Source organism: Nelumbo nucifera, chromosome 6, assembly GCF_055504915.1.
Source record: "Nelumbo nucifera cultivar China Antique chromosome 6, China Antique-T2T, whole genome shotgun sequence".
NCBI classification, from domain to species: domain Eukaryota; kingdom Viridiplantae; phylum Streptophyta; class Magnoliopsida; order Proteales; family Nelumbonaceae; genus Nelumbo; species Nelumbo nucifera.
The window spans coordinates 64,625,026-64,641,722 of record NC_142654.1 but is presented as its reverse complement, the minus strand read 5'-3'; the positions used below and the strand labels follow the sequence as shown (position 1 = coordinate 64,641,722).

General features: G+C 40.1%; 1 protein-coding gene across 6 annotated transcripts in view; it reads left to right on the top strand.

The window, feature by feature from the left end:
* The first annotated feature begins 304 nt into the window (after nt 1–304).
* Nucleotides 305–16,697, top strand: part of LOC104587115 (protein LAZ1) — a 38,963-nt gene continuing 22,570 nt past the window's right edge. For 2 of the 6 annotated variants that reach the window (XM_088889467.1, XM_010244579.3), the window contains exons 1-6: nt 355–457; nt 681–729; nt 2,021–2,085; nt 2,159–2,295; nt 2,385–2,441; nt 3,003–3,111. In XM_088889467.1, the coding sequence (XP_088745593.1) occupies nt 2,049–2,085; nt 2,159–2,295; nt 2,385–2,441; nt 3,003–3,111 (340 nt within the window). In that variant the 5' untranslated portion in view covers nt 355–457; nt 681–729; nt 2,021–2,048. Of the gene's footprint in view, nt 458–680; nt 730–2,020; nt 2,086–2,158; nt 2,296–2,384; nt 2,442–3,002; nt 3,112–16,697 lie in introns of all 6 variants that reach the window. The other 4 variants (XM_010244582.3, XM_010244578.3, XM_010244581.3 and 1 more) reach the window with 4 other exon arrangements.

The following is a 16,697-nucleotide window of genomic DNA, read 5'->3' as shown; positions in this document are numbered from 1 at the left end:
TTTTTTGGCATAGAGTGTAAATAGAGAGTTCAAATCAGCCCCCATATTGAAAACATCTACAATGATAAGTATCAGAAATGATGAGGCATCATTTGGAGATATTTCCGATACATGTGGGAATGTGCTTTGGGACATCATGGGAAACTATCTTGTGGGGGGTTTGATTTCAACTCGTAAATAGAGGGAAATTTGGATTCAGTCCTCACTAAACTGTCCGCGCGCTGTACTCACAAACTTCTATATCCGTGGATTGCGAATATCTCCATAGTTGTGAGGACGGTTTTGTGAGTACTGAATCCGAATTCAGACAGAAGGAAAGCTGTGCAGATTTGCTTGGTTTTATTCTATTTTTAAATTGCGCAAGAAAACCGGAAGGAACAGAAACACAGAACTACAGAAGGAGAGAGAGAGAGACAGTGTTAGCGCGGGTGTCATCTGGTTCAAGCCCTACGATCAGGTTTTCTTTTTTCTCTACGCATTCTACTTGCCCAATGGATTTTAGTTTCTGCCTCTTGGAATCAGGACAATTTTCTTTCTCATATTTGTTTGGGCTCGATTGGTCGGAGAAGGAGCTTGCCGATCGTACCAACTTCTTTCCCTCTTGAATTCGTCTTTGAGGCTTTCGTTCTTCTGGTCGCAGATTTAATTGACTATATATTGTATCTGATTTTTTTATGTAGTTGTCTTCTTTTAGTATCATCCAAGATGCATGTGAAGTGAAGCGATCAGGTATAGGATGTATAGCTTTTGTTTTATAAGGTTCTTAAGCAACTATAAATGTCACTCCTTTGCTAGCTATTGCTCTCTGTATTCAAATTTTCTGTTGTTCCGTTCCATGGTTTGAAAGGTTTGAGCTGGGTTGCAGTTTGGACTTATGCTTGACTTTTTCAGAGATAAAGTGTTTCTTGCAATCTTTGAATGATTGGTTTAGTATAATAGTTCATTTGGGAACTACAAATTATTGTAAGAAAGTTGCTATCGGTTGTCGTGTTTTTATAAGCCTGTATGGAAGTTAGTGCTGCATACACCAAAAGAGGTGTCAACTCATTGCATCCCATCCCTCTGATTCATCACAGAGAACTTGCAGACACAAACGCAGGGGCACACTGATCCACAGAGCTATGCTTTACAAACTGAACAATACTAAGGCTATTTTCTAAAGATCTCTTGGTTGTTGAGTTGTCTTTCATCTGGCATCTAATACATTGAAGTAAAGCAATATGCTATGTTGAAAAATCTTATGAAGGCTGTTATGTGCCTTAGGAGAACTCACCCCTAAAAGCTAGCTGTTAGAGGGAGGGAACCCAAGCACATATATACCCCACAACAGCATCCCATTCTACCGATGTGGGATACTTCAAATTAGCATCCCATACTACCAACATGGGACAAATGGATCGTAACATCCCACCACACTTCCGCAGTCCCGGTGCCCATGCAGACTGGCTTTGCACTAGTCCTCTTAGTCTCGGCCGAACACTGCAATACCGACATCACCACCTACGCCGCACGATTGCAACTGAGAGGCATAGTGTAGGCTCTGATACCATTTGTTATGTGCCTTAGGAGAACTCACCCCTAAAAGCTAGCTGTTAGAGGGAGGGAACCCAAGCACATATATACCCCACAACAGCATCCCATTCTACCGATATGGGATGCCTCACATTAGCATCCCATACTACCAACATGGGACAAATGGATCGTAACAAAGGCCATGTTACTTTTTACTGCGAGTGGGATCTGTAATTCAAAACCTTATCAGAGATACAGTATATCATAAAGGCCACTTGTCGGATTTTGAATGATTGTTACAAGAAACAATGTATTTCCTGTTTCACCATACTGTATTTCTTAAAGGGGTCATTTCTTAATTATAGTTATACTGTACGTAGATGCCATTATTGGATGTTGAGGTATACACAACAATTTCAGATTTTTTTGAATAGAATAAACTGTAATTTTTTATAGATAGAAGATGGTTCTAAACTCGGAGCTGACCACTTTTAATGCATGTGTTCAGGTACATATGGTTCTGTTTCCATCAGCTGATGCCAGCCATTGCTAATACTTTTTCGTTTGGAACTGGTAAATACATTATGCTTTCCATCCATGAAAATCAAGGGCAGTCAAAAGTCATCATAACTAATGAAGATAACAGGGTATCTCAATCTCACTCTACAATCTTACAATCCAGCCACATGGGTAGCACTAGTTGCTGGTGTACTTGTTCTTATAACTCTCTCGCTTTCAATATACCTTATATTTGAGCACCTTTCAGCATATAAGAATCCTGAGGTTTTCTTCCAACTCTTTGTTTTTTTGAGCTACACAGGGTCCTTTGTTTTATTACTTGGTTGATATTTATTTCTGCCTTTTCTTGACAGGAACAGAAGTTTCTGATTGGCGTTGTCTTAATGGTTCCTTGTTATTCCATTGAATCGGTAAGCTTTTGAGTTAAAACTGTATGATTTTTTTTATCAATAGCAGTGAAAGTTTTATTAATTGAAATTTGCAAATAAGTTAATGTACATAGAGAGTATAGGTATGGTCAACCTCCATGTGGTTATCTGTATCAAGTACAAGTGTACAACGCCCCCCTTGTTGTACCTTGCCCCAATACAATATATTCTTCGTCATCCCCTGTCTTGCCAGCCCATCTACTGTATTGCTAGCAGACCTAAGTATCCACATTATGACTGCTCCCTGTTCTTTGATTAAATCTTTTGCTTTTCTGATCTCATATCTGTGCTTCCAAGGTCCAAAATGTATGATTTGCCAAAAAAAATCAGCATATAGCACATAGATAAAAACCATGGCATGACATCTCAAGTTGGATATAAATTTCAATTTATTGGTATTCATATTATACTGAATTAATCTTTATGAATTACAAGATATGAACTTCTGGAGCTGCATACTTGAATTTGGGCCGGTACCCTACTCACTGTGCATTTGGTGGAAAAATATATTATGTTATCTGATCTGGTAATTCACTTCTACAGTTTGTCTCATTGGTCTATCCATCAATTAGTGTTGATTGTGAGATCCTACGTGATGGCTATGAGGCCTTTGCTATGTATTGCTTCGGAAGATACCTTGTTGCATGTCTGGGTATGTCTCTTCACAAAGAGTGGCTATGAATTGATATTTACCTTGCTATGCAATATTTTACTGTACATTTATGATTACTTCCTATCTTTTGTGATTAATTCCTATTGAAAATTTATTTTATTTTATTTTTTTGAACAAGAGGGAAAAGAAAGGCTAAACAACACAAGGGGCAGCTGACTCTACAGATCACAAAACAAAAGATACAATAGACCTCTACATGACACCAGAATTTCTAATCCAATGCCTCACCCTAGCTCCATTAGCAATTTTAATTCATATCATCATGATTATGGTCATCTTGGTTGCTAATAGTTCAAGATTTTGCAATCTAGTGTGATTGATAAAAATTGAAAAATGTTTCCCTCACCTTTTTATTTATGTAATTTCAAGATGATTCATATCCATTTTCACATTGTTGTTCAAGCTAGAACAAGGTCTTTTATTAGACAGGTTAAAGTGAGTCTCTTTGCAGATATGCAATGAGCTTTGTCCATCATTAACATCGTTTTCAAGGTGCCAAGGTGAGGCTAGGTGGCAAGGGGGTGCCTTGACGCCTAGTCACCTAGGCGATGGATTTTTTTTAAGTAAAAAACATATATCCTAGGGTGGTTCCCTAGGTTCCATAACCATATTTCATGTTAAAGTATAGAAAATCAACATATTCATGAGAAGAAAAAGAAGAAAGAAAAGAAAATTAAAAAAATATAGGGGCTGAACCCCTACTTTTGTTATAGGAAAAGAAGAAAAGAAAGGTTGCTAGACAAAATGTCAAGTTCTTCCTTACCTATTGGTTCAAGTTTTGAAGTCTTTTGAGGGTTCAATACAACATTTAGCAATGTCTGTGTTGATTAAACCCTAACAAATAAGAAAATAATAAAAAGAAATTAGTATATAAACACACAAAATGAATATTTTAGTTTAATAATGTCTATTTTATAATTATAATCTCAAAAAATTAAGAATATAGAAGTATTTTTGTCCCATCTTGGGGAGCATTGGTGGGGATACCAACGGTTTAGAGGGAAGAAACAGTGCAGTGCATTGAAGAGTTGGTGGGTAAATTTTCAATTATGTAAAATTGAGGAATGTACATGATGGGTTTGAATGGGTTCTCACGAATGTGTATGGGCCAGATTTATATATATAGAGAGAGAAATTTGTTTTGGCCTTTGGGATGACCGGATGAGTTAGGAGACATTAGAGGATAGTGGGAAGGACCATGGTGTTTAGGGGGAGATTTCAATATAATCAAGTTTTTGGAAGAATCAAATGGGGTAAGAGAAGGGTCACTACAAGCATGAGAAAATTTAATGAGTTCATAGAGGCCTTTGAACTGAAAGATTTCCCTCTTGGGAAATCTAGCTTTACTTGGTCTAACCTTTAGGCTAAACCGATTTGTTCTAAGCTCGACAGATTTTTAGTGTCTCTAGATTGGGAAGAGCATTGGACAGGCTTGTTGGGAAGAACTTTGCCTAGAATTACCTCAGAGGAGATTTGATAGGGGCCCGATCCCAGTCAAATTTGAAGACATGTGGTTTACCCATTTGGAGTTTAAAGATAGGGTCAAGGAGTGGTGGGATACTCAATTCCAACCACCAATTTGGGAAGGCCAAAAGTTTTTAAAAAATGGGAAAATTCCAGATTAGTACCCTGAACTTTGGGGGTAGTTTCAAGTTAGTACCCGAACTTCAAAACGTGTCACTGCAGTACCCAAACTTTCAAAACTGTCAAGTTGGTCCCTGATGTTAGTAGTCTGTCAGTTATCTATATCACGTGATGACATGTTTGACTTGAAACTTTTAAAAATGTCAAAACTACCCTTTAATAAAAGACACTGTTCATTATCTTTTACCTTAGGAATCAGAATAGACACTGTTCCATCCTCATACGGTCCCCCTGCAAACTCCACCGTAATAGATTTTAGAAAGCTGTAACTGGTATGCACATGAACCTTCAGTTCTGTGTTCAAAACCGATCTTTTCTCCAAGTTCGGGTTCCATTGAACCACCCACAGCCTCTGACTGTTGAAATTGACCAAGCCCCTCTCCAGAGTATTCACTGCCTCCGGTTTTGAGTTCAAAATAAACAAAAACTAACCACCAGACATCACTTCTGCAACACTAGGAAGAACCCCTTTGAACATTCACTTCTGCAACTCAATTTCGTGGCCCAAAGTATTAAGCGACAGGCATTATATAATAAAAAAAAGAAAAGGGAAAGAAAGGAATTCTACCTAAAAACCGAAGGGGGCAGGAAAGGAAAGAAAAATGGAAACCCCACGAAGCTAATTTAATTGCTTACCTGCTGATCAATGTCATATACATACACAATCCTTCGAATTACTTCTTATTGTTGTGCCATACTTGTTTTGTTGTTCATTTTCTGTTCCCTTGATTATAGTTATTCATTTTCTAAACTGAGAGAAACCAATTAAAGAAAGATGAGACTTAATAAAAGTAGAATGGGACAAAAGAGACATGTATAGAAGGGAGAGAAAAGAAAAAGGAAGCAAAGAAATCGAGAGAAAGCAGTTTTGATCCTACCTGTATGCTGGTATTTCCGTTGACATTGTCGTTTATAGTGTTATTATGTAGCAAAAAGTTGTTAGCATGAAGGCCACCTCTTGATCCATGGTTAACGGGGGAAGGAGGAACAAATTCTTCAACCATGGGGTTTAACTTGGGAAGAGCTCCTCCAAGTCCCTGATATCCCGCTTGTAACTCTCACCAACCTGGACCCTCCTTTTGTAGACTCCCATATTTGGAAGCCATTACCTTCGGGTTCCTTTTCTTGTGTTGTGCTCCTCTCCATTGCCTCAACCTTTTCATAACAAGGAAGTTTGGTCCAAACCTGTCCCTCCTAAAGTTGGAGCCTTTTGTTGGGAAGTCTCCCTCGAGAAAATCAATACTTTGGATGTTTTGCAAAAAAGAAGACCTAGTCTTTGTATCTCTCCTAACTGGTGCACCTTATGCAAAGCTAACGAGGAAAGTTGCTACCATATACTAATCACTTGCCCTTTTGTTGTAGGCCTTTGGGAAAAGCTTTTTGATCTTGTTGGGTGCAGGTGGATAGAACCGGTGCAAATTTGCAATCTTTTTGACCCTACAACTTTTAGGTGGCCAAAGAGAAGAGGAAGAGTTTTGTGGAGGTGTATTAGAGCTGCTTTGATGTGGACTGTGTGGGAGGAACGAAATGCTAGAATCTTTAATGACAAGGAGAGGGACCAAACATGTGTGTTAGAAAGTATCTTATGTAGGGCCATAAGTTGGGTAAAATCCTTGGATCTGTTTTCCACCAACACTTTCAATGACATAAAGAGAAATTGGGAACAACTAGCTAAAAGTTCTGCAATCAGAAGCAAGCCGGTGGTGGATTGGAAGCCTCCTGATGCAGGCGTCATTAAACTAAATTTTGATGGCAGTAATTTGGGCAACCCGGGGCCATCTGGAATAGGGGGAGTCTTCAGAAATGATGAGGGTCAGATTGTAACTCTATTTTCTGGTCCTATAGGGTGGGGAGACTCTGTAAATGCAGAACTCCACAAGAAGCAGAATATGCAAGAGAGTTGGCAGTGGAGCATTTAATGATTGAAGGTGATTCCAAATTGGTTATTGGATGGCTAAAAGAACCAAAGACGGAAGCCTGACAGTACAGGGGGATTTGAGAAGATTTAAGTGGCTGACTTCAAATATTTCAGTCACAGTTCATTGGGAAAGAAGATCGGCAAATGGGTTGGCAGACCTTCTAGCTAAACAAGGAGTACATAGGAATCAACTCTTTTGGGCTCAATTGTAAGCTTTATGATGTAGTTTGGAGGCTGCACCTCGCGCCTCTTTGTGGGGAATTGTATGATGAATACTTAGTTCTTTATTTAATAAAATTTTCATTATCATTATCTATAAAAAAGGATAAAATAAAAGAATGGAATAAACTGAATTTTAGGAGATTGGAAGAAAAGAAAAAGAAAGTAAGGTTGATGTCTCAAATTGAGGGGGTCGATAGGAAGGAGGTGGATGGATCCCTTTCTGATAGTGGTAGAGATTTGCGGTGGCCTTTGATGGTGTTGAAGATTAATCTGTTTTATTCTGTGAGTCCAAATTTTATTATGTTTTTGAGTGTTATATATGCTGTTTTATGTTTTGCCGCCCTATAAGGGCATAGTTGTCTTTGTACTATTCTATTATTTTTAGTATAAATAATAAGTGAAGGGGGCGGCTAGATTATTGCTCTCTTTTCTTTCAACTTCTCTTCTTCTCCTTCTTTCTTCCTTTTCTCTTCAAGAAACTACTTTTCTTTCATATTTTTTAATTCAGCAGATTTCTACTTGGTATCAGAGCATCGATTAGGGTTTCTTGAAGCATTCTCATGCAGCCCTAGATTAGCCGACTGCATGAAGTAGTAAAGGGCTGATCGATCTGCTATAGATTGCCCAGTTTTTGGATTTTTTGGTGGGATCTAGTCATCAGGAAGGTGATCTACTGTTTGGCATAAAAGTCAGGAAGAACTGGAGTACGGGGAAGAGTCCCAGAAAAGTTGGACTCTTTGTTTTTGATCTGATCTTGGGCGCCCAGGTATTGTTAGTTTTCTTTTGATTTTCTGAAAAGGGCGGTTTGGTTTCTGGAATTTTCTAAGCCTTCTGGAGTGATCAGTTCACTCTTCTCTCTGTCGGGAGGCGTAGGAAGGAGAGAGATTTCTCTCTAGCTAGGGTTTTCTTCTTCCGGAAGGGTTGGTTTCTATGTATGTGATATTAAATTATTTTTTGAAGGTCTCCAATCTATTTTTTTCTTACTGTAGAACTGTTTGAAGTAAGATGTAGAGTTGGAATACCGAGATGAAATTTACCGGTACTGTGGGATTGGGTGTTGGAGGTAGTAGTGATATTTTTGGGTTTGAGATCATTACTACAATAAAACTTGATGGTACAAATTATTTGGAGTGGGCATAATCAGATAAGATGGCTATTGGTGCCTGTGGAAAATTAGGGTATCTCACTAGGGAGGAGAAGACACCTGATACAGACTCTTCCCGATTGGTGTAGGAGAATTACATGGTAATGTCCTGGCTATGTAATTCTATGTTACCTCATATTGCAAAAAATTTCCTATGGGCTAATACTGCTAAGGAGATTTGGGATGGAGTGACTGAAACCTACTCTTAGAAGCAAAATGAAGACAGAGCTTATCAATTAAGAAATCAGGTGATAAGTATGAAACAGGGAGAAAAACCTTTTGCTGTGTATTTCTCCATACTGAAAACCCTATGGCAGGAAATAGATCACTTAGAAACTGTGGTATGGGAAAGTGTAAATGATGCAACAACTTATCACAGACTGGTAGAGAGGATTAGGGTTTTTGAGTTCTTAGCAAGGCAGAACCTTGAATTTGACATTGCTAGGTAGCATATTCTTTCTAGGGAGGGTGTGACACTCTCTCAGGCCTATGCCTTTGTCTCTAGAGAGGAGAGTAGGAGGAATGTAATGCTGAGACAACCTGGGATTGACCAATTAGCTATGGTTGGTACAACAAAACCTAAGCCGAATGGAGACAGGGAGAGTAGTGAGACTAGAAGGGAAGATAAGGACTTGGTGTGCGATTATTGCAAGAAGCCTAAACATACCAGGGACACTTGTTGGAAGCTGTATCCAAATCTTATGCTTGTTCGGATAAGAAACAAGAAGGGAAATGCATTTGTAGCCACTATAGGAGACTTTTCAGCTCCTCTTTCCCAAACTGATTGGGAATCCATTGCAGTAGCAGTAGTGAGAACAAAATTGGAGAGGTTTGGACAGTAGAATGCAAGAGCCAACTACACCACTTCCTTTGCACATACATGTAGTTCATATGCAACTGCGAATCTTGCATCCACTTCAGGTAAGGAGGTACATCCTTGGATTATAGACTCAGGAGCATCTGAGCACATGACTAATGCCCCTACACTTTTCAGTTCCTATCAATTGTGCTCTGGTAGAGACAGAGTCTCTATAGCAGATGGTTCACATATGCCCATTACTGGGAAGGGAATAGTTAGAGTAATCAATGATATAACTCTGTCTTCTGTTTTACATGCCCCTAGACTTCATACCAACCTACTTCTGTTAGTTCTTTGACAAAAAATTTGAATTGTTCCGTGACCTTTCTTCTTGGTAATTGTGTTTTGTAGGATTTGGAGTCAAAGAAGATGATTGGGAGTGGTCGTGAGGTGAATAAAGTCTACGTTCTGGATGAGTTTCCAAGGCATCAGGGCCATCATGTTAGCAGCAGTAGTAGTAGTGGGTCAGAGTCAGTGAACCAGATTATGCTTTGGCACAATCGCTTGGGACATCTTTCTTTTAGTTCTTTGAAATGTCTTTTCCCAAAGTTGTTTGAGTCTGTTCAGTTATCTACTTTGGAGTGTGAGAGTTGTCAGTTAGGAAAGCATTGTAGACAGTCTTTTAAACCAAGTAATAAAAGAAGTACTTCTGTTTTTAATATTGTTCACACTGATGTATGGGGGGCATATCATATCCCTTCCATGGGAGGATTCCATTACTTTCTCTTGTTTGTGGATGATTATACACGGTATTCTTGGATATATTTGATGAGATCACGTGATGAGGTTCCTAACGTGGTATGGTAGTTCCACCAGATGGTTCTCACACAATTTGGAGTGAGAACTAAGGCTTTTAGATCAGATAATGCCAGAGAGTACTTTGAGAAGGACTCGACCACGTATCTCTTAGAACATGGTGTAGTTTATTAGAGTAGTTGTGCATATACACCGCAACAGAATGGAGTTACTAAGAGGAAAAACAGACACATTGTGGAGGTGGCAAGGAGTTTTATGGTGTGTGCTTTAGTTCTTGTGCAGTTTTGGGGAGATGCAGTTCTTACAACCGTGCATTTGATTAACCGTGTTCCTTCACGGACTTTGGGGTTTAAGGAGCCATTTAGTCTTCTTTTTCTAGATGGGGAGATATTTCATATACCTCTGATGGTTTTTGGCTGTGTTTCCTTTATTCACATTTTTAGCCCTCACAAGAAATTAGATCCTAAGGCCAAGAAATGTGTTTTTCTTGGGTATGCTCAGAACCAAAAGGGGTATTGCTGTTATGACCCAGTGTCGAGGAGTAGATTTGTCACTATGGATGTTACCTTCTTTGAATCCACCTTCTTCTTCTCGAGTGGTTCCCCTCAGGGGGAGAGTTTTGGGGAGAACTCACAATCTGTTCCTCTTCTTGTTTCTTTGGTGCCTCCATCAGTTCAACTAGCACCTGCACCACCAGTTTCATTACCTGAGCCACCACGGGCAGCCTCACAGAAATATCAGTGCTGGCAGATGATGGTTGACTCCACACATCCTCAACCCACACCACTCTCTATCAGTCCTTTGAAGCTCCAGATTCGGAAGATATAGTTCCAAGTAATTCTTCTTGAGCTTGAGTCTGTTATGTTTTCTGATGATAATGTTCCTGTCCCTAACACCATTGTTGCAGTTGATCCCACTGACCTTGATCTTCCCATTGCACTTCGTAAGGGGAAGAGAAAGTGTACAACCCACTGCATTTCACACCATCTTTCCTACAGTGCCTTATCACCCTCTTACCGTGTTTTTCTTTCTTCCCTGGATTCTGTGTCTATACCCCGGAATGTTACTGAGGCTCTCTCCAAACTTGAGTGGAAAACAGCCATGCAAGATGAGATGGATGCTTTGGTCAATAACCAAACTTGGGAAATAGTTGATCTCCCCCCAGACAAGGAGACAGTCGGATGTAGATGGGTATTCACAGTGAAGTATAAGGCCGATGGCGAGATAGAGAGGTATAAGGCAAGGTTGGTAGCAAAAGGGTATACTTAGACCTATGGTGTTGATTATTTGGAAACCTTTGCACCAGTAGCTAAGATGAGTTCAGTTCGTATCCTTTTATCTCTAGTAGCCACCTTTTCATGGCCCTTATTCCAACTTGATGTCAAAAATGCCTTCCTCAATGGTGATTTACAGTAGGAGGTATATATGGACATTCCAGTAGGCTTTTATGAAAATATTGGTAAATGAAAGGTGTGCAGACTCAGAAAATCTCTGTATGGACTGAAACAGTCACATAGGGCTTGGTTTGGCAGGTTCAGAGGGGCACTCATCCGTTTTGGATACACACAGACACGGTCTAATCACACTCTCTTTGTGAAGAGGAGAGATTCTCTAGTGTCAATTCTGATTGTGTATGTGGATGATATAGTGGTGACAAAAAATGATCTGGAGGAGATTGATGATCTCAAAAAATCATTGCAGTAAGAATTTGAGATCAAAGATCTTGGTGAGCTCAAATACTTCTTGGGGATTGAAGTTGCAAGATCCAAGCATGGGATCTTCATTTCACAGAGAAAGTATGTACTTGACCTACTGCGGGTAGACCTGTTCATGGGCCGGGCCGGGCTTTCACTTGTCACTAATGAAACTATACTAGGCCCGAGCCCGAGCCCGGCCTGACCAACGGGCCTATAACTTGGGCCCGAGCCCGGCCCTGGTAAAAAGCCCGAAACCCGAGCCCGAGCCCGAAGCCTAACCTAATTGAAAAAAAAACAATTTTCCCTATTCAAATTAGAATTAAAAATTCAGATAGTATTTTTTTTTCTTTTTAAATGAACAATGGGCCTACAAGATGGTATTTTTCCCTTTCTTTTATATTTTAAAACACAATTTTACATTCTTAAATCAAAAAATTTATTCAAATGGACATAATCACATAACTAATTTTAACTTTAATATTAGGTCGGGCCGGGCTCGAGCCGTGCTATTTTGACAAAACCCGAGCCTGACTCGAATTTATTGCGGGCCGGGCTTTTTGGCCCGACTTTAAGCCCACAGGCCTATAAGCATGTTCAAGCCCGTCCGGGGGTTGGGCCGGTCCGTCGGGCCACCCGGCCCATGAACAGGTCTAACTGCGGGGGACTGGGAAGTTGGGGACCAAACCAGCAGACACTCCTATTGATCCAAATCACATAATTAATGGTGTGGATGGTGAGTTGGTAAAGGATGTGGGGAGATATCAAAGAATGGTGGGCCGACTGCTGTATTTGTGTATGACACGACTAGATATTTCTTATGCTGTCAGTGTTGTGAGTCGGTACATTCATGCACCTCGAGTTCAACACTGGGAAGCTATTGAGAGAATACTTGCATATCTTAAAAAGCAGCCTGGCAGAAGCATTCTTTTCTCAAATCATGAGAATCTGAAGCTAGGATCCTATACAGATGCAGACTGGGCAGGATGCTTAGATGACAAGAGGTCTACATTAGGAGTGTATACCTTTGTAGGGGGAAACTTGATCTCCTGGAAGAGTAAGAAGCAAGCGGTTGTGGCAAGGTCAAGTGCAGAGGCTGAGTATAGATCCATGGCTCATGGTGTCTCGGAACTTCTTTGGATTAGATCTCTTTTGAGTGAGATTGGGGTGAAAGCAGAGGAACCTATGATGTTATACTGTGACAATCAGGCTGCAATCAATATTGCCCACAATCCAATTCAGCATGATAGAACAAAAACACATTGAAGTTGATAGACACTTTATAAGAGAAAGGGTAACAACCGGAGAAGTTTGTTTGTCTTATGTCTCTTCAGAGTTGCAGCTGGCTGATGTTCTCACTAAAGGGGTGGCAAAGAACAAGCTTGAACATGACCTACACAAGTTGGGAATGTGTGACATTTACTCCCAACTTGAGGGGGAGTGTTGAAGATTAATTTGTTTTATTATGTGAGTCTACATTAGTTATGTGAGTCCAAATTTTATTATGTTTTTGAGTGTTATATATGTTGTTATATGTTTTGCCGCCCTATAAGGGCATAGTTGTCTTTGTACTGTTCTATTATTTTTAGTATAAATAATAAGTGAAGGCGGCCAGATTATTGCTCTCTTTTCTTTCAACTTCTCTTCTTCTCTTCTTCTCCTTCTCTCTTCCTTCTCTCTTCAAGAAACTACTTTTCTTTCATATTTTTTAATTCAGCAGATTTCTACTGAAGGAATTAAAGGTTACCCTGTTACAAGAGGAAATTTGTTGGAAATAGAAATCCAGAGAGAAATGGATTAAGGAAGGTGATGGTAATATGAGATTTTTTTTTCATGTCATTGAAAATGGTAGGAGGAAGAGTCTAATTACTTCCCCCTTTTTTTTATTAATGAAAGTTTTTGTTATTGATAAAAAAAGAGTCTAATCACTTTATCATGTTTGGAGGCGATTGGGATCACAGATCAAAATTAGATAGCCATGACCTTTGCGATCACTTCAGAACAATCTTTCAAGGACCACTAAATGAAAGATGATCATGTGGAGTTCCTAGAATGAAAGTTTGAGGAGGAATTAAGGATGCAATTTTTTCAATGTGTTAGAATGCTCGAGTCAGGGGTATTTTGGTCATTTTGATGTATCTTATTGAAAGTGAAATGTCTATTGTATCTGAGTTTAAGTTATGTGTCCCATCTTCTATGAGGGACAAAATTTTCTTTCTTGCAACTCAAGTTTTTCATGAATAAAAGTCAAGTGGGTCGGCTAGGAGAGGTAAGTTTGTACATCCTCTCTTCTAGTCTGGCCGAATACTTTTCTCCTCTCCTTCTTCTTCTTCTTTCTCTTTTCTTTCTTCTTTCATGGTATCAGAGCATTACACACTACACTCTAAATCGGATGCCCATGTCAATCCTTGGAAGTCAATCCCCTTTCTTCGTGTTGTTCCCCACTTTGTCTCCCTTTCCTCTCACCCCAAGAGTCTTTGGTTGTGCTTGTTTTGTTCAGCACTTGGGGCCTAGAGTAGACAAGCTAGATGCTCGGGCTACGAAGTGTATTTTTCTTGGCTACTCAAGGACTTAGAAAGGGTACAAGTGTTATAACCCTAAGTTTCATAAATCGTTTGTGTGCCCGGATGTCACCTTCTTTGAATCAGTTCCTTTTTTCTCCAATGTCGGGGTCTCTTCTTCTCCCTCTGCGGTTCCTCTTCTTGTTCCGGTTGTGGACCCCCTTCCCGTAGCTCCCACTCCTACTGCAGATGCACATCATATGCCGGTTACTACAGGGAGGCCGCCAATTACTCAAGTGTATACTCGCAGAAGTGCTCCGGCTCCTCCTCCACTTCAGCACCCGTCGACAGATCCTGCTACTGCTCCTTCTCCCTCAGATCTTCACCTCCCTATTGCTTTGTGGAAAGGTAAACGTACTTGTACTTCTCATCCCATTTCAGACTATGTTTCCACTACTCACCTTTCTGCTTCCCATTGCAAGTTTATATCATTACTCTCTTCGGTTCCCATTCCCAAGACTGTACAGGAAGCCCTTGCCTCTCCAGGGTGGCGACAAGCCATGGAAGAAGAACTCTCTGCTCTACAACATAATCATACGTGGGAACTCACCACCCTTCCTCCTGGTAAGCACACTGTTGGGTGTAAATGGGTCTATACAGTGAAGCATCTTCCTGATGGCAGTGTGGAACGATTGAAGGCACGGTTAGTGGCCAAGGGCTATTCTCTGTTATATGGTGTGGACTATATGGAGACATTCTCTCCTGTGGCTAAAATTGGTTCAGTTCGGGTGTTGATCTCATTGGCTACTATGTATGATTGGCCTCTCCTACAACTTGACATAAAAAATGCCTTCCTACATGGTGATCTTGTTGAGGAGGTGTATATGGAGCAACCACCAGGGTTTGTTGCTCAGAGGGAGGCTGGTAAGGTGTGCAGGCTCAAAAAGGCAATCTAAACAATCTCCTCGTGCATGGTTCGGCAGGTTCAGTGAAGTGGTGAAGGCCTTTGGGATGAAACAGTGTCAGGTTGATCATTCTGTGTTTAGCTATAACTCGAAAGATGGAAAAATCTTGCTAGTCGTGTATGTGGATGATATTGTCATAACTGGAAGTGACAACAATGGAATTGATAGGCTGAAAAAATTCTTACAGGACCACTTCAATACGAAAGATCTGGGGAAGCTAAAGTATTTCTTAGGAATAGAAGTTGCGAGGTCAAAACAGGGGATCGACCTATGTCAGAGGAAATATATTCTTGATCCACTTGAAGAAACAGGGTTGTTAGGTGCTAAACCAGCAGAGACTCCTATGGAACTCAATGCCAAGTTAAGTGTGGATGCAGGTGAAGAGTTTGATGATCCTGGAAGATACAGAAGGTTGGTGGGAAAGTTGAACTACCTGACCATTACCCGACCAGATATATCATTTGTTGTGAGTGTGGTGAGTCAGTTTATGCAACATCCCCGGGTTCCTCACTGGGAAGCTGTTATGAGAATTGTTAGATACCTAAAGGGTGCTCCAGGTCGTGGTTTGTTATACCAAAAAGGAGGACCTCTTGAGATAGTAGTGTACACAGATGCTGATTGGGCTGGCTCTATATCAGACAGGAGGTCAACCACAGGGTATTGTACCTTCCTAGGTGGCAATCTTGTAACTTGGAAGAGCAAGAAGCAAACAGTGGTGGCAAGAAGTAGTGCGGAAGCAGAGTACAGGGCTATTGCCCATACCATATGTGAACTAGTATGGTTGAAGAACCTACTACAGGAGATGGGTTTCTCAATTGACAAACCCATGAAACTATACTGTGATAACCAAGCTGCTATTCACATCTCATCCAATCCTGTCTTCCATGAAAGAACTAAACATATTGAGGTGGATTGTCACTTTGTGAGAGAGAAAGTGATAAGTGGGGTAATAACTACATCTCATGTGAGCTCAGGAAATCAGTGGGCAAATATCTTCACAAAAGGATTGTCTCGGGAAAGAATAGATTACATTTGTAACAAGCTGGGACTATATGATATATACTCTCCAGCTTGAGGGGGAGTGTTAGAATGCTCGAGTCAGGGGTATTTTGGTCATTCTGGTGTATCTTATTGAAAGTGAAATGTCTATTGTATCTGAGTTTAAGTTATGTGTCCCATCTTCTATGAGGGACAAAATTGTCTTTCTTGTAACTCAAGTTTTTCATGAATAAAAGTCAGGTGGATCGGCTAGGAGAGGTAAGTTTGTACATCCTCTCTTCTAGTTTGGCCGAATACTTTTCTCCTCTCCTTCTTCTTCTTTCTCTTTTCTTTCTTCTTTCTTCTTCTCTACTTTGACCTAGAAACAACTAGGGTTTATTCACACAATGGATATATCAAAAGCATTGGGCCCCAAAGTGTTTTACAGTGGCTTTCTATTAGGACTGTTGGGAGATAATCAAAGCTGATTTGATCAAAGTGTTTTGGAAAGTCCATAGAAGGGGTATAATCAGCTGAGGAATGAACTCAACTTTCATAGCTTTAATCCCTAAGAAAATTGGTGCTACTCATCCTAGGGATTTTTGACCTATCAGTCTAGTTACTAGCATCTACAAGATAATTGCTAAGGTCCTACCCCTTAGGGTTAAGAAGGTTCTCCCCTCACATATCTCTTAGTTTCAAGGGGCTTTTATTCAAGATAGACAAATTGTGGATCAGATTTTAATTGCTAATTTGTGTGTTAAGGCCCAGGAAAGATTAAGGAAGAAAGGAGTTGTGGTTAAGTTGGATATGGAGAAATCCTATGATCTTATGGATTGGGAGTTTTTAATTAATATCACGAGAAGTTGTGGTTTTGGGGAGTG